At 41.9% G+C, this 24,418-nt stretch overlaps 1 protein-coding gene across 1 annotated transcript in view; it reads left to right on the top strand.

The window, feature by feature from the left end:
- Positions 1-24,418, top strand: part of LOC122551725 (low-density lipoprotein receptor-related protein 1-like) — a 1,910,187-nt gene that overhangs the window by 761,765 nt on the left and 1,124,004 nt on the right. Inside the window, exon 7 of the mRNA XM_043694091.2 lies at positions 21,019-21,181. Coding sequence (XP_043550026.2) covers positions 21,019-21,181 — 163 coding nt within the window. The remainder of the gene's footprint in view (positions 1-21,018; positions 21,182-24,418) is intronic.

Raw genomic sequence — 24,418 nt, 5'->3', positions numbered from 1 at the left:
TATTAGGCTCTCTGTACTTTAATAATAGCCTGGTTAAATGATCACCCATTATAATACAGGTTGAGAGCAGCGTGGTCTCGAGACCTTGATATGTCAAAAGGAGACAATGAGATGCATCCGTGGAATGAACGGCAGAAATAAGGGAAGCATTGAGCATAATCTTCAAAAGCTCCTTAGATAGAGTGGTGGTGCCAGATGACTGGAGATTGGCAGCCATTACATTCTTCTTCAAACAAATATCTAAGTATAACATGCAACTATAAATCAGTCAGATAAAATTGCTGTGTAAGCTTTTAGAAATGATAAGGGAAGGTTAACTTTACCTCACTTCCTCAACATTTTTGATAAGGTAATGGAAAATTCTGTGTTAGGTGGATTTCTGAAAGGTACTTAATAAACTGCCACGCAATAAACTTCTGAATGAAGTTTCAGCATGTGAGATAAAAGGGAGAGTAACTGATACAAAATTGGCTAAGTGACAAGAAACAGTGTGGTGAAGTGATTTTTTTCAGTCTGGAAGAAAGCCTCAAGCAACTGTCTGTGTGGAGTTTGCACATTCTCCCCGTGTCTGCTTGGGTTTCCTCCGGGTGCTCCGATTTCCTCCCACAGTCCAAAAATGTGCAGGTTTGGTGAATTGGCCATGCTAAATTGCCAGCAGCCTTAGGTGAAGGGGGAAATGTAGAGGAATGGGTCTGGGTGGGTTCCTCTTTGGAGGGTCGGTGTGTACTTGTTGGGCCAAAGGGCCTGTTTGAACACTAAGTAATCGAATCGAATCTAATCTAATCTAACCTAATTAGTAATCTAAAAAAAAATCATAGAGACATTCACAAGACATCAATGCTCAGGCCACTGCTCTTCCTGATACACCTTCAACACCTAGACTTGGGCAACAACACAAAATATTGAAATTTTCAGACAACAGGTTTGGATGCATTGTGAACTGTGAATTAGATAGTTTTAAATTTCAAAGCAGCTCAGCCAGGTTGGTGGAATGGGCAAACAAGCGACATATGAAATTTAATGCAGAGAAGTGTAAAATGATTAACTTTGATCCGATGAAAGAGAAAAGTTAATATAAATAAAAGGGCACAATCCTAAAGGGGATGTATGAATGGAGGGATCTGCTTGTTAATGTGCTCAAATCATTAAAGGTGGCAGAACAGTTTTAAGGAGAACAGCTTAAAGGAGAAGTGCATAAAGCATTCTAGATCCTGTGTTTTATAATGAAGATCATAAGGAGTAGATCATTCACCCCTTTTGTGCTCACTCTAACATTCAATTTGGTTGTGGCTGATCACCAATTTCACCACTTCCCTGCACTATTGCCATATTGTTTGGGATTTTAATCCATTGAAATCTATCAATCTCAATCTTGAACAACATGTCTGAAATAACTGCACAGAGTCTGGTAGCCAGCCACCAAGTCAACCGTGGGCAGCACGGTGGCATAGTGGGCGGCACGGTGGCACAGTTGTTAGCACTGCTGCCTCACAGCGCCGGAGACCCAGGTTCAATTCCCGCTTCAGGCGACTGACTGTGTGGAGTTTGCACGTTCTCCCCGTGTCTGCGTGTGTTTCCTCCGGGTGCTCCGGTTTCCTCCCACAGTCCAAACATTTGCATGTCAGGTGAATCGGCCATGCTAAATTGCCCGTAGTGTTAGGTTTGTGGTATGGGTGGGTTGCGCTTCGGTGGGTCGGTGTGGACTTGTTGGGCCGAAGGGCCTGTTTCCACACTGTAATGTAATCTAATCTAATTTATATGGGGTTTGTGCATGGGCTGGTGACCAGCCAGCTCAAACCCAGTCCCTATAATCAGGAGACTCCTGAATCTCCTGTTTATATCTGTCAGCCAGGACTCCCTGATTTGCCCAACTTAACAACCTCATAGTCAATGAGATCCATTTGGTTCCAATCACTGCAATAGCTCTCAAAGCAGAGAATTTGAAAGATTCACCACTCTCTCTGTGAAGATGTTTTTCCCAACCTAGAACAGTACAGCATAGGAACCGGCCCTTTGGCAACTATTTCTGTGCTATCATGCCATTTAAACTAATCCCATCTGCTTGCACATGGTCTTTATCCCTCTATTTCCTACCTGTTCATGTAACAGTCTAAGTGCCTCTTAAATGTTGTTATCATGTTTGGTTGTACCACCTCCACTGCCAGCACATTCTAGGCACCTGCCACCATCCATGTAAAAATAAAAGTTTTCCTCACACATCTAAAAACTTTCCTTGCACAGCATAGTCCGAAAAGATCTACCCTTGTTCTGAAGCTATGTCCCCTGGATCTGGATGCCTATCCAACCAGGGGAAACTTGCTTCCTGCATCTTCCTTGTCAAGCTCTGTGAAGCATTTGTTGTTTTTTTTTTTATTAACTCCTAAGAGCAAAAGCCTGATCCATTTAATTTTTCCTCATGGGACACTTTCTTTGTTTGGGTGGAATGACTAAATAAATCACTCAACACTGGGGATCTACTTCCAACATCAAAAAATTATTGATTTTACACCAGTGGGAACAAACCTCTGGGGGTTCAGAAGCTGCTTCTCTGAACAAAGGAAAGACATAAATTTTTGTGTATTTGTTTTCAGCCTGCCTTTGACAATTACAAACTGATATTGTTCATTGATTACATACACATCCAGTCAGGTTAATTATGTGACTGCATGGTTAATGATGGACAAATTGATGGACAATCTTAAGTCTTCCCATGATCTCATGATGTTTACTAGCCTCCTTTACCACCTATTCTTGGGCTTTCACAACCACATTCCAACAGTGATGAATTCTGCACTTGTTATTCAATTCTCCCTGCTAGCAAGGAGCTTTTCCTGGTGTCTAAGGCTATCTATCCATAGGAATTCAATTAATGTAATGTTAATTTGTTGGTGCATTTAGAATTTAAAGGTGTATATAATGTGTAACGATAATTACCTTGAGTCTTAATTATTATGGGATCAGACATTTCTAATCTTTTCTAAATAACCAATGTAGAATTGGCTGGCAAAAGAGACCTCCATTAAGGTTTTTCCAAGAGTGTTCCTTGAAGACAGTATCCGTGTCTAAAACTGTCTAAAACTAAATGTCTTGATGTCAAATACATTAAAACTACTATTATACACATATATCTATGTTTATGCACACACTCACACATGTATATAAACTGATGTAAGTCAAACTTTTTCTCCTTCTATCTGATATTGAATAGAAAACTTTAAATTAGCTTGCAAGGTGAGTTTCTATCATTGCTTCCCTTATCAGAGCAGTCTTACCATAAGTCATGGCTATGTTTTTTTATCTTAAAAGCATTTCTACTTAATAAGTGATGTCTATTGGATACTTGATTACCTTTCCTGGTTGCTATGAGCGCAAATGCTGTGAGTCTGATTCTATAAATTACTGGAAATGTGTTGCTGGAAAAGCGCAGCAGGTCAGGCAGCATCCAGGGAACAGGAGAATCGACGTTTCGGGCATAAGCCCTTCAGGAATGGAGGAAGAGAGCTTCTTCAAGGAAGGCATCCTTGTAAGAGGATTTGCAGTAGGTTGAAATCTTTGAGGAGAAAGTGAGGTCTGCAGATGCTGGAGTTCAGAGCTGGAAATGTGTTGCTGGAAAAGCGCAGCAGGTCAGGCAGCATCCAGGGAACAGGAGAATCGACGTTTCGGGCATAAGCCCTTCAGGAATGGAGGAAGAGAGCTTCTTCGAGGAAGGCATCCTTGTAAGAGGATTCGCAGTAGGTTGAAATCTTTGAGGAGAAAGTGAGGTCTGCAGATGCTGGAGTTCAGAGCTGGAAATGTGTTGCTGGAAAAGCGCAGCAGGTCAGGCAGCATCCAGGGAACAGGAGAATCGACGTTTCGGGCATATGCCCGAAACGTCGATTCTCCTGTTCCCTGGATGCTGCCTGACCTGCTGCGCTTTTCCAGCAACACATTTCCAGCTCTGATCTCCAGCATCTGCAGACCTCACTTTCTCCTCTATAAATTACTGCTTCAGTTAACAGTCGGCAGTGGCCATTTTTTGTGTCAAACAAAAACTCCAGCAGCCATTTTATATTAGCTGAGAACCAACAGCAGTCCTAACACTTCTTAAGCAAAAGGAAGAATAAGAGTGTTAATATGAGGAAAATGTTTATGTCTGGGAGGACTGCAAAGTCGCAGTTGTAAACTTTCAGAATGATAGTAGTCTCTTTTAATTAAGATTATCCCTCATTGTTTTTATTTCATTTTTTTTGCCCCAATACACTTCATCACAGAAAGTAGTTTACTGAATCTTCATTACACTTGCTCAATGACAAGTATACCTATCCATACGTAAAGAGAACAAAATTGCACTTGTTACATTCCCCCTGCAGTGGGGCGGCATCATGCCTCACAGCACCAGGGACCCGGATTCGATTCCAGCCTCAGGCAACTGCGTGGAGTTTGCACGTTATTCACGGGTCTGTGTGGGTTTCCTCCGGGTGCTGTAGTTTCCTCCCACAGTGCAAATCTGTGCAAATTAGGTGGACTGGCTATGCTAAATTGCCCATATTATCCAGAGATGTGAGGTTAGGTGCAGGGTTACAGGGAAAGGATAGAGATGTGGGTCTGGGTCTGTGTGGGATGCTCGTCAAAAGTTGGTATGGACTTGTTCAGCTGAGAGGCCTGTTTCCACGCCATAGGGATTCTATGGACATCCATGAATACTCCAGGTATGGTCTCATCAAGGCTCTATATCTACATCCATCAGCTTCCTCTTCTTATATTCTACAAATTACAACCTCAAACATTCTAACAGATTTGTTACATGTGATTTCCTTTTCATAAATCCATGTTGACTTGCCAGTCCTAACTTAATTTTCGAAGTGTCCTGTTATCAGACACATTGTTATAAGTTCTAGCATTTTCCCTGATTGATGATACTGTAATTCCCTACTTTCTCCCAGCTTCTTTTCTTAGGTATTGGAGTCACATTCACCAGTTTGCAAACTGATGAAACCACTAAACTATCTAAATTTTGGAAGATATCATCATCCACGATCTCAGTGGTAACCTCTTTCAACACTCCATAATGTAAATCATTAGGTTCAAGTGATATATTTATTTCAAGTCCCATTAGTACTTTGTTTTAGTATTATCTGGTATTTTGTTCTCACTAATAGTAATCTCTAAAGTATCTCATTTCCACTAGTGCCTAGAATTTTTATTATTGCTGAGATTTATTTTTGTATGTTTTGCTGCCAGGACAGACTCTCAGGCTTTGATTTTCCGATGGCCGGATAATTGTGCCTGAAATGTAAATGGGAGAGGTGTATGGAAACTTTGTGGAATCTCCACAGTAGCAGACCCCAAAGGAATTGCCCCAGAAATCGAAAAATGGTCTGGACAGTTTCCCTATGGCTGGATCCTTTTGAAAATATCCATTTAGATGAGAGAATTCTGAGAGCTCCATTCAAGTTAAGTAAACAGTTGTTCAGGAGAAGTTGAATGGTTAAGGTTGAACAGTATGCCTACTCCAAATCCTGAGTAACTAAAAACTGACCCCTAACTTACTCTTTCAACTACATGCCAAAAGACCTACAATCCCCCAGAAGCTAACTTCACATGGCCACCACCAGATCTGATCACCATCCCTCTATTCCAGGACCTAACAACATCGCACCCTGCAACCTGACCCCTCATTCCCTGCTAAGACTTGATACCTCCTTCCTCCACTCTAGACAAACTCCACCATCCATCTGAACCAGACCCCATTCCTTTGTGCTCTGGAACCAAATTCCCTTCCCCTGCTGCTGAAGCTGGCAACACCTGCACCGATGTCAGACCCAAAATACCCTGGCACAAACTATCAACCATGCCTACGCTGGACCCTCAAACTTCTCTGCTCTAGAACTGACCTCCTGCTTCTGCCTCTACCCCTTCACCCCAGTCTAGATGTGGTCTCCCTTCCTTGTTGGGGCTGTCAATCCTGTTGTCAGACTTGACACTCGCCAGCCCATAGATCTCAACAAAGAACCCCCACATCAACCAGATTACTCCAAATTGACCCTATCTTCCTTCAATACATTATCACTTCCTAACACCTTGCACCCTGCACTTCACAACATCCTAGCCATAGCCACCTGACAACCTACCTACCTGGTAAACCACATCTTTGACAACTATCCACTTGTCGCTTTATCCACTGATATCTCTGCATGTGGCACCATACATGCCTGCTAACCAATCCCTTCATAATGGGACCTTTATCTACCCTAAGTCCCCATTGACTAGCACTCTTACCTCGTGTGCATATTCTTACACAGGAACAGTCAAAGTAGCTGTCTGTGATGCTGGACCTGTAAGTATCTGAATATGTTACTGGACCATAATTGTCTGGATGGTCCTTGGAATAGGAAACTGTCCAAATGAAACTACTGTCTCTGATTTGTGAGGAAGCCCTGATTGTGATATCATCAGAAATACAGAGCCCGTTACTTTCATAAAAAGGGAGCAGAGCAGCACTCTACATACTGAATTATTTGCTTTCTCAGCCACAGCGTGGAATATATCTATTATAAAACTCCCATACAGCATTCACTACAGTATTCTGTGCATGGTAAAATACAACTGAGTCAGCACAGCTTCGTCATGGGGAAGTCATGCCTGACAAATCTGTGAGAATGCTTTGAGGAGGTACTGAGCAAGATAGACAGAAAAGAGCCAGTGGAAGTCGTAGAGTCATAGAGATGTATAGCACGGAAAGAGACCCTTCTGTCCAACTTGTCCATTGTGACCAGATATCCTAACCTAATCTAGTCCCATTTGCCAGCACATGCCCCAAATCCCGCTAAACCCTTCTTATTCATATACACATCCAGATGCCTTTTTAATGCTGTAGTTGTACTAGACTCCACCACTTCCTCTGGCAGCTCATTCCATACATGCACCACCCTCTTTGTGAAAAAAAAAAGCCTCTTAGGTTCCTTTTATAGCTTTTCCCTCTCACCTTAAACCTATGCTCCCTAATTCTGTACTCCCCAACTCCAGGGGTCTATCTATTTATCCTATCCATGCCCTTCATGATTTTATAAACCTCTATAAGGCCACCCCTCAGCCTCCAATACTTCAAGGAAAACAGCCCCAGCCTAGTCATCCTTTCCCTATAGCTCAAATCCTCCAACCCCGCCATCCTCTTTGTAAATCGTTTTGAACCCTTTCAAGTTTCACAACATCCTTCTGCTAGGAAGGAGATCAGAACTGCATGCAATATTCCCAAACTGGCCTTACCAATTTCCTGTACAGCCACAACATGACCTCCCAAGTCTTCTATTCAAAGCTCTGAACATTAAAGGAAAGCATACCAAACGCCTTCTTCACTATCCTATCTTCCTACTTTCAAGGAGGTATGAACCTGCATTCCAAAGTCTCTTTGTTCAGCAATACCTCCTAGGACCTTATCATTAAGTGTATAAGTCCTGCTAAGATTAGCTTTTACAAAATGCAGTACCTTACATTTATCTAAATTAAACTCCATCTGCCATTTCTCAGCCCACTGGCCCATCTGATCAAGATCCCGTTGTAATCTGAGGTAAATACCTTCGCTGTCCACCACACCACCAATTTTGGTGTCATCTGAAAACTTATTAACTATTCCTCTTTTGTTCACATCCAAATCATTTACGTAAGTGATGAACAGTAGTGGACCCAGCACAGATCCTTGTGGTACATCATTGTTCACAGGCCTCCAGTCTGAAAAGCAACCTTCCACCACCACCCTCTGTCTTCTACGTTCAAGCCAGGCTAGTTCTCTCTGTATTCCATGAGATCTAACCTTGCTAACCAGTCTTCTATGGGGAACCTTGTCGAATGCCTTACTGAAGTCCATATAGATCACGTCCACCACTCTGCCCTCATCAATCCTCTTTGTTACTTCTTCAAAAAAGCTCAATCAAGTTCATGAGACTTGACCTCCCACACACAAAGCCATGCTGATTGTCCCGAATCAGCCCTTGCCTTTCCAAATACGTGTAAATCCTGTCCCTCAGAATTCCCTCAAACAACTTGCCTGCCACCGATGTCCGGTTCACTGGCCTATAGTTCCCTGGCTTGTCCTTACCACTTTTCTTAAAGAGTTGCACCATGTTAGCCAACCTCCAGTATTCTGGCACCTCACCTGTGACTATCGATGATACAAATATCTCTGCAAGGGGCCCAGCAATCACTTCCCTAGCTTCCCACAGAGTTCTCAGGTACACCTGATCAGGTCTTGGAGATTTATCTATTTTTGTACGTTTCAAGACATCCAGCATCTCCTCCTCTATAATATGTACAATTTTCAAGATGTTACCATCTATTTCCCCACATTCTATATCTTCCATGTCCTTCTCCACAGTAAACATTGATGCAAAATACTCATTTAGTACCTCCCCCATCTCTTGCAGCTGCACACATAGGCTGCCTTCCTGATCTTTGAGGAGCCCGTTTCTCTCCCTGGTTATCCTTTTGACCTTAATGTATTATATAAAAACCCTTTGGACTCTCCTGAACCCTATTTGCCAAAGCTATCTCATGTCCCCTTGTTGCCCTCCTGATTTCTCTCTACTTGGATTTCCAGAAGGCCTTTGACAATGTGTTACACAGGAGGCTGATATTTCAGATAAAAGCCCATATTTTAGGGACATGATCCTGGCATAGATTGGGGATAGCTTGCTTGGCAGAAAGTAAACTGTGGGTATAAGGACATTTTTTTTAGAAAGGCAACTGTGAATAGTGGTATTCCCCAGGAGTCAGTGTTGGGACTGTAACTATTCACGTCGTACATTAATGATCTGGAGGAAGGAACTAAATGCATTGTTGCTAAGTTTACAAGTGACACAAATATTTATGATAGGCAGCATTGATGAAGCAGGGAGGATGCAGAAGGACATGGATGGAGTAGGAGAGTGGGCAAAATAGTATCAGAAAAATACAATGTGTAAAATTTTGAGGTTATGCACTTCAGTAGGAAGAATAGAACTGTAGACTGGTTTATAAATGTGGAAAGGCTTCGGAACTCTGAAGTACAAGAGACTTCAGATTCTCTTAAGGTTAACATCAGGTTCACTTGACAATTAAGAAGATAAATGCAATGTTAGCATTCAGTTCAATAGGGCTACAATACAAGACAGAGATATACTGCTGAGGTTGTATCAGGCTCTGGTTCGACAGCATTTAAAATATTGTGAGCTGTTTTGGGCCCTGTATCGAAGGAAGCATTTATCGAAGGAAGCATTGGAAGGGGGATCTGGCGGACGTTTACCAGAATGATCCCGGGGAAGAAGGGCTTGACATATGAGGAACAGTTGTGTCGTCTGGGCCTCTACTCAATGGAGTTTGGAGGGATTGGGGGGATCTCAATGCAACTTGCAGAATACTGAGAGGCCTGGTTAAAATAGATGTGAGGAAGATGTTTCCATTAGTAGGAGAGATTAAGATCCAAGGGCATAGCCTGAGAGTCAAGGGTTGACCTTTGGCAGTTATTCTAAATTCATTGCCACTGAAGGTTGTGGAGGCCACGTCATTGATTATTTAAAACAGAGGTCAATAGGTTTTTGATTTGTGTGGGTTAAGGGTTATGGGGAGAAAGCAGGTGAACAGGGTTGAGAAACATTAGCCATGATTGAATGGTTGAGTAGACTCAACTGATTGAATGGCCTAACTCTGGTCCAATATCTGTTCAGTTCAATATCACAATTTTAATGAATGCAGGAGAGAGAAAGAGAGCAGAGTGAGGAAAATCAGTTATGTTATTAGATTGGAGAAACTGGGATATTCTCCTTGAAGAACAGAAGATTGTGGAGAGATTTCATATAAATATTTAAAATCATGTGGTGTCTGGTTAGAATAGATAACGAAAAACTGTGTCCATTAATGCAAGGATTGAGAGCAAGGCAGCATTTATATTTCCAATGATTGACAAAAGGAACAAGAGAGACATAAAGACAGAATGTTTTACACAGCAAGCGGTTAGGAATTTGATGCATTGCCTGCCAGTGTGGTGGAGGTAGAGTGAACAAAACTTTGAAAAGCAAATGGATCATATTCTGAAGAGAAAACGTTTTCACAGCGAAGCGAAAACAGCAGTCGAGAGGCAGTAGGTGAATACATGATGAGCTATGTAGCCTTCTTCTGTGCCACTCATTCTATTATTTATTGATTCCAAACAAGATCCCTGTTGCTGAGGGAGCTAATGTGTAGGATCTTTTCTAAGTATATAAAGTTGCAACATAAAGCAATGAGGCTGTCTGGATTGGAAGAAGTTTGTAAGTGTCTCTCTTATTCGGTCTAACCCTGTAAAGATAAATTTAGTGTGAGTGATAACTAAGTAACTGGACGTGAGTTTAAAATATCTGTTGAGAGTCATAAAGTCATAGAAATGTACAACACAGAAACAGTCCCTTCGGTTCAACTCAAGCATGCCGACCAGATATTCCAAATTAATCTAGTCCCATTTGCCAGCATTTGGCCCATATGGCTTTAAATCCTTCTGTTATGACATGGCAGTGAACTCTTCTGTTAATTAAACCAAACACCCAGAAAATCTCACCTTGTCTCATAATCTGTTAAAGTATGAGTGATAGAGAACTCCCAAATTCCACTATTTAAAGAAAATAAAATTAATTTTCTTTAACTCTAAAAATGAACATTAAACAACAACTATTCACAACTCTTAAGCCCCCCCCCCTCTCTTAACTGCTTATGACCTGCCTCCAAGTCTATAAAAATATACTATTTCAAATAATAAAACACTCTTTAAAATTACATCAACTTAATTTCCAAACCATATAATGGCTGTCGTTTCAGTGTCTTTTTTCTTCCGGCTGAAGATCTCCCTGGATCATTTTTTTTAACTGTGAAGTTGTTTCATATCAAAAGGTACATTTGATAGAGAGTGTTTCAACTGGCAGTTGTAATGTCTGACTTTCAAACTGCCTGCCTTTTTTATACCCCCAACATCAAATCGTCTCATGTGTTCGATGTTGGCAAGACAATAAATTCAAAATTGATTGTGTTTTAGTATCCTGGGGCATACTTTAAACTGATGGGTTAAATTCAAATTGTTGTCAAAACAGCAACCAACTCACGTATCTATTTCACACCAAATGTTACATATTTTCAATTTTCCAGTACACTGTAGGACTGCTAGTTAGTCATATCTCACGTGCTTGTAGGCTGTCAGTTCAAAACAACATTCAATCTGTCCTAAAGGTACAGTACACATCTTCAATGTCATAATACTTCCCGTTCATATACCCATCCAGATGTTTTTTAAATGTTATTATTTGTATCAGACTGAATTTCTATCTCATTGTATTTCCTATTGAAAGTCATATTCATGAATTTATCTCCTCCAGACATGATTACTTTCATTCTCTACTGCTTCAATCTCTGTCCACCATACACTGCATCCTATTCCTTGACTGTTCACACTATCCATGCCCCTCATGACTTTATAAAATTCTGTAAGTTCACCCCTCAGCCTCAGATGTTCCAATGAAAATAACCCCAGTCTATTCAACTTCTCCCTACAACTCAAACCCTCCAATCCTGGCAGCATCCTTGTAAATCATTTCTGAAACCTCTCAGATTTCGCAAAATCGTTCCTAAGCAGGGAGACCAGAATTGAATACAGTATTCCAAAAGTGGCATAACCAATGTTCGAGACAGCTGTAACATAAACTCCCAACTTCTCTACTCAATGCACTGACTAATCAAGGCAAGCATCCCAAACACCACCTTCACTACTCTGTCTACCTGTGACTCCACTTTCAAGGCAATATAAACCTGCACTCCAGGGTCTTTTTGATTGGAAACACTCTCCAGGACCTTCCCATTAAGTGTATATGTCCTGCCCTGCTTTGCCATACCAAAATGTACCATCTCACATTTATATAAATTAAACTCCATCTGCCACTCCTCAGATCAAGGTTTCATTGTACTCTGAGGTAATCTTCTTCACTGCCCATTACACAACCCATTTTGGTGTCATCTGCAAATTTATTAACCATACATCAAAAACATTTCTGAACTGACAGCCAGACTACTGCGACCACGAGGACTCATAACAGCACACAAACCAACAGCCACTCTCAGACAACAACTCACCAGGACAAAGGATCCGATACCTAGCATGAGCAAAACCAATGTAGTGTACAAAATCCCATGCAAGGACTGCACAAAACACTACATAGGACAAACAGGAAGACAGCTAATGATCCGCATCCATGAACATCAACTAGCCATGAAACGGCACGACCAGCTATCCCTAGTAGCCACACACTCAGATGACAAGCAACATGAGTTCGACTGGGTCAACACTATCATTATAGGACAAGCCCAACAGAGAACAGCCAGGGAATTCCTAGAGGCATGACACTCATCCACAGATTCAATCAATAAGCACATCGACCTGGACCCAATATCCCGGCCACTGCAGCGGACAGCTGGAACTGACAACCGGAAGCGGCAGAGACAAACCACTATAAATGCTGGAGGAAACATCACAGAAGCGCTTCACAGGAGGCTCCCAAGCACTGAGAATGTCACCTAGACAGGGGACGAAATGTCTGCAACACAAATTCCCAGCTCGGCGAACAGAACCGCAACAATGAGAACCCGAGCTACAAATCTTCGCACAATTTATTAACCATACCTCCAACCTTAACTGAGATCTTGGGTTCATGTCACATGCTAGGTGACCCCACTACACTATACTCACAAAAGCACACATGCACACTCACTCTTACACACGATCACGCTCACACTCATGCAGACCCTTTCTCGTATCAAGTTCTATCTCTCATACACACCCTCACCCTCTCACAGGCGTATACTTCATCATACTCAAGCACACATTCTATCAAGCATACACACACTGTCTTACATGCATACACACACACTCTCTCCCTCTCTCCCACACGCACACACGCACACACTCTCTCTCATATACACACATATTCTCACAGACATATATAAGTCTATGAGGTAAATTTGCATTTGCAGATTTGTATATGAGATACATTCTACTTTATTCAAAAAGCACACAATCTGCAGGCAGTCAGTCCATGTGACATTTTATAAATTCCTACTTTGGAGATAGAACCGGTCTAACTCAAGGTTGATTTACAGACAGACTCTAACAGCACACCTTAATTCATTGTCTGAGCTGAGATGTCACCTTTTCTTTAATACTGATAAAACCTCACATTGTCTCGGGACTGTTACTTGAAAGAAGTTCTGAGATTTACATGTTAATCAAATGAAACCTACGTCCCTATTTGAAGTGATTAAACACTTACTACTAATCTAGGTTTGTACAATACATTGCATCAGTTGCAAACACTTTGATCTTTCACGAAAATTCTGTATCCTGTGATCCTGCCTACTCATTACCTGATGAAGGAGCCGTGCTCTGAAAGCTTGTGCTTTCAAATAAACCTGTTGGACTATAACCTGGTGTTGTGTGATTTTTAACTTTGTCCACCCCAATCCAATACTGGCACCTCCATATCCTATATCTTCATATCTAAATCATTTATATAAATGACAGTGGATCTAGCACTGATCCTTGCAGCACACTACTGTTCACAGTCCAAAAACCAACCCTCCCATACTAACCATTTTGTTCCCAGTTTTCCAAATGTATTATCTTGTGAAGTTCTTTTTTTAAAGACATTGGTAAATCACTGTTTGTTTGGTATTTTCTTCTGTGATTTTAAACAGTGTGCAGACATACAGTGGCCTTGTTAATTGTTTGCACCAGAGGGATGATTCTTTTGTGTGACAGGAATTCCAGCTTTGAGTTATGGCCAGATTGTTGACAAGCATTTTTTCTTCAGTGTTCAGTCAGCAGGAGGCGTGGAAAATAGGACAGGAATTTCAGGCTCGGCTCCAATGTGCTTGAGCAATCACTTTTAATAACAAATTTTTATTTCTGTCCAGTGTTCCTAACAATTTTTGTGAACTCACGGAGTGAGTTGAGGAAGTCTTGAAGAGCATTGAAAATCATAAAGTTGTGGTGAAATTTTGCACGTCGCTCTCTTTGCTGAAATCACCTGAATAGCAAAATGGTTCGATATTTGTAATTCTGATTGCTTTTTGAGACTGTAAATAGAGTCTTGGAAGTCAAAAGAAATCTTTGTCAAATAACCCATATTTGAAGTAAACAAGAAGAAAACGACCTTCTCTGTCACAATGAAATTGTAAGCTTGATGATATTTGAATCTATCCTGAAAAGGGCTCAAAAGTCTAATCCCATACAGCAAATCTATGTCATTTGAACTGAGAAATATTGTTCCTCTGACAAGGGACCTAAAATTCTTTCATGCTGAGAAAGCTTTTTTAAAATGAGTTCATTCAAGTATCATCCTTGACTCTTCCTGAATTAAATGCCCTTATAAAACTAAGACAGCACAATTTGACACATTTAAATGCAGTACTTTCATGCTGCAAATGGTATTCTGGCTCCAAAATAGGATATATGTAATGTATCACTAGCATACTTCTAGCATGAGCGTGGAAGATGATATTTTGATGAGGATGTAAATGGGCTTGCAATGACAATCCATTGGAAATAGGCAGAACATGCAGGTCATGATGTCAATCAGTATTTAACATTGGCCTCTTCTGCTGAGATGAGCAGTGATTCAACACTGCGACATTCAGCAATAATGCATAACAGCAGACAGCACAAAACTGGCATAAACTTGCATCATAAATAAAAATGTGGATGAATCACATGTTACAATCACTCGTGAAAATGTATAAATAATCTGTAATGTTTCATAAGGATATTAAACTTGGGAAATTGTCAGATATTTCATTTTTAAACACAAGTTACATATCCTTTGGAAGTGTATGTTGCCTGCCCGGTGTCAGTGTGAGAGACATTTCTCACTGGCTGGAAAGGATATTAGGGAGGGAGGGGGAGGATCAGGTTATTGTGATCCATATCAGGTCACACAACGTAGGCAAGTCTGGGAAAGAGGACCTGTTAAGCGATTACCAGGAACTAGGAGCTAAATTAAAGAACAGGTCCTCAAGGGTTATAATCTCTGGATTACTGCCCGAGCCCATGTGCAAATTGGCATAGGAAGATGAGAATAAAGGCAGTAAACATATGGCTAAAAGAGTGGAGGTGCAGGAAAGAGGGCTTCCTTTTCATGGGATACCAGCAGCCATATTGGAACAGAAGGCATCTGTTGGGATGGTCTTTACCTGAACTGAGCTGGGATCAATGCGTGAGTGAAAAGGGTAAATAGGGTGGTCAACAGGACTTTAAGCTAGAAAGTGGGGCGGAAAGAAAAAGTAAACTTCCAAGAAGTATAATGGCCAATAACAAGCAAGCAGGAGGTTAAAGGTCTGGTCTGGGCACCATATCTAAGGAAGAAACAAAGTAGGGTCAGATGATGTAGAATCAATGTGGGTAGAGTTGAGGAACTGCATAGGTAAAGAAAGCTGTAATGGGAGTTATGTACAGGCCTCCAAATAGTAGTCAATATTTGGGGCACAAGATACACAAGGAGATAGAAAAGGTGTGTAAGAAACGCAAAGTTCCAGTGATTATGAGGCGTTTCAATATGCAAGTAGACTGGGAAAATCAGGTTGGTATTGGAGTGCAAGAAAATGAACTTGTGGAATGCCGACAAGATGGCTTTTTAAAGCAGCTTGTGGTGGAGGCCAATAGGGAAATGGCAATTCTGGATTTCGTGTTATGTAATGACGTGGACAGTAAGAGAACTTAAGATAAAGGAACCCTTAGGAGGCAGTGACCATAATGTGATAGAATTTACCCTGCAATTTGAGAGGAAGAAACTGGAATCAAGTGTAATGGTATGACAGTTGACTAAAGCCAACTACAGAGGCATGAGAGAGGAGCTTAGTAGAATTGACTGGGAGCGTAGCCAAGTAGAAAAAACAGTGGAACAGAATGGAAGGAGTTTCTGGGTATAATTTGGGAGACACAGCATTAATTCATCCCGAGGAAAAAGAAGCATCCTTAAGGAAGGATGAGGCAACCATGGCTCTTGAGGGAAATCAGGGACAGCATAAAAGCAAAAGAGAAAGCATATAATGTGGCAAAGGGCAGTGAGAAGCCAGAGGATTGGGAAACCTCCAAAGACGTATGGAGGACAATGAAAAAAGAAATAAGGAGGGAGAAGATTAAATATGAAGGTAAGTGAGTCAGTAATATAAAAGAAGATTGCAAGAGTTTCTTTGAATATGTAAAGGAAAAAAAAGAGACAAAATTGGACATTGGACTGCTGGAAAAAGACTCTGGTCATGGAATAATGGGGAACAAATACATGGCTAAGGAATTGAATAAGTACTTTGTGTCAGTCTTCACAATGGAAGAAATGAGGAGCACCGCAAAAATTCAAGCGAGTCCGCGGGTGGGTGGTGAGGTCATAACCAAGGAGAAGGGGTTAGAAAAACTGGAAAATCTGGAGGTGGAATACTCACCTGGATCAGATGGACTACATCCCAGAGTTCTGAAAGAGATGGCTGAAGAGAAAGTGGTGATCTTCCAGAATCACTGGAGTTGACGGCTCGAGGTTTCAAGGCGACAGAAAATTTGTTATTATTACCCGCTGTTTAGGAAGGGAGTACAGGGGAACCTTGATTATGGGCAGGCACTATTTCGTTCGGATTATCAATTATTCGGTTAATCGATTAAATGCCTTTCCTCTGGGACTCGGAGTTTTTAAAGTCTGCTCCCCATTCAGGAGACCGCAGCAGCACACAGCACGCGAGCCCCCATCCCCAAACCCCATCCAACACCCCCCCCCCCCCACCCCCAGCACCTCCCTTGTCCCCTAAACTGATCCAACACCTCCCCCCGCCCGCCCCCATCCCCATCCAGCACTGCCCGCCTCCCCGTGCCCCCATCCAAGTACAGCACTGCCCTGCCCCCCCATCCCCATTCGGCATTGCCCCCGCTCCCCACCTGCCCCCATCCCAGTACAGCACAGCACCCACCCCCCACACCCCATCCCCATCCAGCACTGCCCCGCCCCATCCCCATCCAACACTGCCCCACTCCTGCCCCCATCCCCATCTAACACTGCCCTGCGCCCCCATCCCAGTACAACACTTCCCCCCCGCCCATCCCCCCATCCCTGTCCAGCACTGCCTCTGCCCCCTCTCTGGGGCAGCCAGACAGGACACTATCAGTAAGACTGCTGCTGCCTTTGTGGGGTAATTCTCCAAATAGCACACGCACACAGCCACAGCCACACACACAACCATTTACTGCAACTTTTTGACAGGTTCCACCTCTGCCCTGTACAGGTCAATGTTGGTCAGATTATCTGGGGAAGGCTGGGGGGTGGTTAGTGTACACCCCTCTGTTGAACTCCAGAGAAAGTGTGGGGAGAGAGATAGGGTGGGAGGTCAGTCATTAGGAGACGGTGCCTGTTTAATCACAGTAAACAAAAGACGCGATCACGGTTAGAAACCATCTTTGATATAATGTTTCTATTGGCACCTCAAGATTTCCTTCGGATAATCCGATTTTCGTATAATTGGTATTCGGATAATCAAGGTTCTTCTGCAAAGCAAAAGACAGGAAATTACAAGCCAGTTAACCTGACCTTGGTTGATGGCAAAGTTTTGAAGTCCATTGTAGAGGATGAGATTTCTGAATACTTGGAAGTGATAAAATAGGGCAAAGTTAGCATGGTTTCATAAAGGGGAAGCCATGCCTATAAACCTGTTAGAATTCTTTGAGGAGGTAATAAGCACATTAGACCAAGGAGAGCTAATGGATGTTAGCCTACCTGGACTTCCAGAAGGCCTTTCACAAGATGCCGCACAGGAAGCTACGAGTAAAATAAGGGCCCATGGTGTTCGGGGCAAGGTGTGAGCATGGATAGAACTTTGGCCGTCTGGCAGAAAGCAGAGAGTAGGGATAAAAGGTCCTTCTCAGGATGTCAGCTGGTGACAAGTGGTGTTCTGCAAGGGTCAGGACAGGGAGGTTGTTTGAAATTGGAGAACACTATATTGAGTCCTTTGGGCTGTAGGCTGCACAACCGGAAGATGGGGTGTTGTTCCTCAGATTTACTGTCTGATTCACTGTGGCAAAGGAAGAGACCAAGGATGGTAATGTCAGAATTGGAGTGGGAAGGAGAATTAAAATGGGCAGTGACCGGGACATCGGATTGGCTCCAGCTGAGATGCTGAACAAAACATGCCCTGAGTTTACTTTTGGTCTCCCCGATGTAGAGAAGACAACATTGGGAGCATCGGATACTGGAGGAAGCAGCTTTGAGTTCTCCAATTTCAAATAACCTCCCTTCCTATCCCCTAATTTCCTTCCCAGCCCCTCCTCCTCCATTACATTCCTCTGATCGACTCTTCCTTCCAGCTACTACCAGATTCATTTCTCGCATTGACCAACCAGGTCATACCCTCTACCTGTATTCACCTATCCCCACCTCACCACCCATCTCCGCCACCTTATCTGTAGTTCTCCTTACACCTACCTCCAGTCCTGAAGAAGGATTACACCTGAAAAGTTGACTTCTCCACCTCCTGATGCTGCCTGGCTTGCTGTGTTCTTCCAGCCTCCTGCTTGTTTACCTTGGATTCAAGCATCTGCAGTTTTTTGTCTCTAACCATGTTAGGAGAGTGGGCAAAAGGTGACAGATAGAATACAACATGGGAAAGTGTGAGGTCATGCACTGTGGTAGGAAGAAAAGGAGTACAGTTTATTTTCTAAATATGAAGAAAATTCAGAAATCTGAACTGTAAAGGGACTTGGGAATTTTAGTCCAAGATTCTTTCAGGTAAACTTTAAGGTTTAGTCAGTAGTTAGGAAGGCAAATGCAATGTCAGTATATATTTCAAGAGGACTAGAATATAAAAGCAGGGATGTACTTCTGAGGCTTTATAAAGCTCTGATCAGACCACATTTGGAGTATTGTGCACAGTTTTGGGCCCCATATCTCAATAAGAATGTACTGGCCGTGGAGCGGATCCAGAGGAGGTTCACGAGAATGACTCCAGGAATAAAAGGCTTAACATATGAGGAATATTTAATAACTCTGGGACTATACTCAATGGAGTTTAGAAGGATGAGAGGGGATTCAATTTGAATTTACAAAATACTGAATGGTCTGGAAAGAATGGACATTGGGAAGATGCTTCCATTAGTCGGAGAGACAAGGACCAAAAGGAAGAGCCTTAGAGTAAAGGAGAATGGAGATAAGGAGAAATTTCTTCAGCCAGACAGTGGTGAATGTATGGAATTCATTGCTACAGAAGACTGTGGAGGTCAGGTCATTGAGTATATTTAAGACAGAGATAGATTAGTTATTGATTGTTAAGGGGATCAAAGGTTACAGGGAGGAAGCAGGAAAATGGGGCTGAGAAACTTATAAGCAATGATTGAATGGTGGAGCAGACTGAATGGGCCAAATGGCCTAATGTTTGTTCCTATGTTTAAAAGTCTCATGGTCTATCTTAGGTTGGCTCACACCAAATCTATAAATATTATGGAAATTATGCATTGTTTCTTTTATGTGGCTGTTATGGACCAGGACAGACCCCCTTAAAACATTTCAAGAAAGCAGCCCAAACCCTAATTTTTTCAGTTGTTTTAAGCAGGTGTAATGCGGATATTCCAGGAGTGATGCAGCTGGCCCAACCACTTAGTTTCAAACAAAGCAGAATTTATTTACAGACTATTGAATGGAACAAAAACTAAAGCAAAATGAATTTAAAACAGCTTAATCTATCTGAAAACTTAATCAACTCTATCACAACTTAATGATGCTGTTCCAAATACTTGCTTTAATCCTCATAAAGACCTCCTTGGCAAGAAAAGGTAATAACAAACACAGGTTCTTACAAGAGAGATGTCACAGAGAGAGACAGGATCAGCATGGAGCTGTTCCTTTGGCTCCTGTACAGCTTCTCTGGGTTCCCAGCTAAAACCTGACCAGCAGCTGCAAACAAAACAACTTGTTAAAACCAAACCAAACTCTGAACTGGGAAAACTGGCTGGTCTCCTTTCATTGTACAAGGGTTTTAAAAAAAAAACTTGAAAGCTTTTTCAAGGAGATATTTCCAGACATATCAGAACCTCTGCCTTTACTACCCCTCAGAAATAAAAACTAAGGACAACATAACCTTATTAAAGAAGCAGCATCACAGCAGTGATATTCACACATTCGGTTGTAACTATGTTCTCACTTTTCTAATCAGGTACCCTTTTTAGTTTACTTTTTGATTTTATATTTAGATCATTCTGTTTTGCCTGGCTTTGGTAGTTTATGTAATGTGCTTTCTCTCCTTGGAGAGTTGGTTTTGGAACAAGAGAAAGCAAAAAGGCAAAAACAATTCTGTGTCTTAGGAAAGCAGCACTTGTATGGTAAATTGAAATCCTCAGCTGATGGTCAGATAATGATCTTTCATTTAAGTCTCTTGTCAATTGCAAGAATGTTGATAGACTTGCCATTTTGCTAACTGAAAACATTTCATGGAGTAAAAATGAAAAGAAAATCTCACAAGCTGCTTGGTGGGAAAGATCAGGCAGAAGAAAGAAAGGCCAAATATAATAAAGCAACATTGTGATGTCACTTACTTTAGTGAGTCTTGCATTATTTGAAGAAAATTGAAGGTTAATGCATTGGCAAGTGCAAGGAAGTCCTTCCATCTTTGTAAAACGGAGCTGCTGAACATTCTAAGTTAACCAAAAAAGAACTTAGAGAACATTGTTACTCTGTAGAAAAGCATATTAGATTCTTTAAGAATTTTAATACTACTTGAACCTACTCTTTTCTGGACATGAATACCAAGCAATGAGAAATGATCAAAGATCAAAGTGGTGGTATTTCTGGTGAAGAGGATTACATCGTTATATAAGAAATTCTTGAACACAAATTAACTGAAGGTTGGACGAAGATACTGAAATAAATTTGCAGGCATGAAAGGGTATTTTTTTTTCCCCTTGCACAGCAGTCAGCCAACCAATAAATTGTCCTGTGTTTTTGATCTAATGTGTTATTTTTGCTTTGGCAGATGTGGAACAAATGGCTTTAGACTGGCTTACTGGAAACTATTACTTTGTGGATGATGTCAGTGACCGAATATTTGTATGCAATCAAAACGGTGATACTTGTATTACACTGCTAGATCTGGAGCTACACAATCCCAAAGGAATTGCCCTTGATCCAGCCATGGGGTGAGTTTATTTGCTTATATTCTAAACAGTTTCCTGCAGGTGTTTAATTTCTAAGAAATGTTATGTGCATATTATGTTGAAATTGTCAGCTGGTGCATAAACCTTTAGAATGAATCAATGTACTGATGCATGAGTCTGCTATTGATCATACAGTTACAAATCGCTAAGAAGATTTTTGTATACAGTAAAGTCAGTATCTTAAAGGTTAATTTTAATTGTGAATTCTGTTTAATGATCTCTTATGTAGCTAATTAATGGAACTGACAGTTCTTTATGGAAGCTCATGGGGGGCTGAGGAGAATGGAGTTGGGCAAGAATCTTATTTTGGAGCACCAAATGGTCCTTTAAACGGCTCCAAAATGGAGTCTGATTCACTGGTCTGTTTCTGAGACAGAGTGCGCCAGTGGCCATCATGGTGAAGGGATAAACACATATAAGTCAAAGGCTGGATTTAACAGGCAGATTATGAAGGGATGGGGCTGTAAAATTGCTCAGCAAATGCTATTCATGATGCCAATTGCCCACCCCCACTCCTGCCCACTCCACAATGTAACAGCCAACATTGGAGTTTTCAGCCAACTTGCCCATCACAGGCCAATTGAGAGACACAATGTGCTGTATTAATGTTCACATAAGGGCCAGTTTCCACCATTGCTAGCATGATACCCATGGCAGCTCAATACTACTGCTTGTTCAGCCAAATAGCTTTTACTGAGCAACAAGATAGCTGGTGAAAGGGTAATGGGTGGTGGGAGTGTGCACTTTTATGGGCCCCCCTATGTGCTGAAGGACCCCTCACTCGGTTTTTCCATCGTCTTTTTACCTTCATCTTCTCTGTCATCACAAGACAATAAAATCATTCAACATAGGAGGAGATCCCCTTGACAATCAAGAACCTATCTACCTCAGTCTTAAATACGCTCAATCACCTTGCCCCCACAGGCTTCTGTGGTAGTGAATTCCATCGATTCACCAGTCTCTGGCTGAAGAAGTTTCTCCTTATCTGCATTCTAAAAGGTCTTCCCTTTCCTGTCAGGCTGTACCCTTGGGTCCTAGTCTCTCCTACGAATGGAAGCGTCTTCCCAACATTCACTGTGTCCAGGCCATTCAATGTTCTGTAAGTTTCAATTAGATCTCACCCCTTCCTTCTAAATTCCATCTAGTCCAAGAGTCCTCAAACCTTGCTCATATGTTAAGCTTTCCTTTCCTGGGACCATTCACATGAACGTCCGCTAAACAACTGCAGGGACAGTACATCCTTCCTTCGATATGGTGCCCAAAACTGCTCACAATGCTCCAAATGTGGCTTGACCAGACCCTTATAGAGCCTCAGAAGTGTGTTCCTGTTTTTATATTCAAGACCTACATAGAACATAGAACATTACAGTGCAGTGCAGGCACTTCGGCCCTCGATCTTACACCGACTTGTGAAACCAATTCAAATCCTATCTAACCTACATTATTCCATTTTTGTCTATATTTCTATCCAATGACCATTTAAATGCCCTTAAAGTTGGCAAATCTACTACTATTGCAGGCAGTGCGCTCCACGCTCCTATTACTCTCTGAGTAAAGAAACTACCTCTGGCATCTGTTATATATATATCACCCCTCAATTTAAAGCTATGTGCCCTCATGGGAACCATCACCATCGAAGGAAAAAGACTCTCACTGTCCAGCCTATCTAACCCTCTGATTATCTTATATGTCTTAAGTTACCTTTCAACCTTCTTCTCCCTAATGAAAACAGCCTCAAATCCCTTAGCCTTTCCTTGTAAGATCTTCCTTCCATACCATGCACCATCCTAGTAAATCTCCTCTGAACCCTTTCTAAAGTTTCCACATCCTTCCTATAATGCGGTGACCAAAACTGTATGCAATACTCCAAGTGCAGCTGCACCAGAGTTTTGTACAGCTGCAGCATGACCTCATGGTTCTGAAACTCAATCACTCTACTAATAAAAGCTAACACACTGTATGCCTTCCAAATAACCCGATCAAGCTGGGTAGCAACTTTCAGGGATTTATGTACAAGGACTCTCTGCTCTTCTACACTATTGAGAATCTTACCATTAGTCCAGTATTCTGCATTCTGGTTATTCTTTCCAAAGTGAATCGCCTCATACTTTTCTGCATTAAACTCCATTTGTCACCTCTCAGCCCAGCCCTGCAGCTTATCTCTGTCCCTCTGTCACCTGCAACAACTTTCATCACTAACCACAACTCTACCGACCTTAGTGTCATCGGCAAATTTACCAACCCATCCTTCTACACCCTAATCCAGATCAGTTCTAAAAATGACAAACAGCAGTGGCTCCAAAACAGATCCTTGTAGTACACCACCCAGAACTGAACTCCAGGATGAACATTTCCCATCAACCACCACTCTCTGTCTTCTTTCAGCAAGCTAACTTCTGATCCATACTGCCTTATTTTGTGCAATAGCCTACTGTGGGCAACCTTATCAAACACCTTACTGAAATCCATATACACCACATCAACCAGGAGAAAATGAGGACTGCAGATGCTGAAGATCAAAGCTGAAATTGTGTTGCTTGAAAAGCGCAGCAGGTCAGGCAGCATTCAAGGAGCAGGAGAATTGACTTTTCGGGCATGAGCCCTGGCTTCAGGAAGAAGGGCTCATGCCCAAAACGTCGATTCCCCTACTCCTTGGATGCTGCCTGACCTACTGCGCTTTTCCAGCAACACATTTTCAGCTCACACCACATCAACCGCTTACCCACACCCACCTGTTTGGTCACCTTCTCAAAGAACTCAAGGTTTGTGAGCCACATCCTACCCTTCATAAAATCATGTTGACTACCCCTTATCAACTTATTTCTTTCCAGATGATTACAAATCCTGTCTCTTATAACGTTTTCCAAAACTTCACCAACAACTGAAGTAATACCACATAACACTGATCTATAATTACCAGGGTTGTCTCTACTCCCCTTCTTGAACAAGGGAACAATATTTGCTATCCTTGTCTGGCACTAGTCCTGTAGACAGTGACGACATAAAGATCAAAGCCAAAGGCTCAGCAATCTCCTCCCTGGCTTCCCAGAAAATCATAGGATAAATCCCATCCCACCCAGGGGACTTACCTATTTTCAAACTTTCCAGAATTGCTAACACCACCACCCCCCACCAGTGAACCTCAATCCTATCTAGTCTAGTAGCTTGTATCTCAGTATTCTCTTTGACAGCATTGTCTTTTTCTAGTGTGAGTATTGA

Source organism: Chiloscyllium plagiosum, unplaced genomic scaffold, assembly GCF_037043375.1.
Source record: "Chiloscyllium plagiosum isolate Xiang-an unplaced genomic scaffold, Cpla_swu_hap1 HiC_scaffold_7, whole genome shotgun sequence".
Classification (NCBI taxonomy): Eukaryota; Metazoa; Chordata; class Chondrichthyes; order Orectolobiformes; family Hemiscylliidae; genus Chiloscyllium; species Chiloscyllium plagiosum.
Note: the sequence above shows the minus strand (reverse complement) of the source record. Positions and strands in the feature narration are given on the sequence as shown.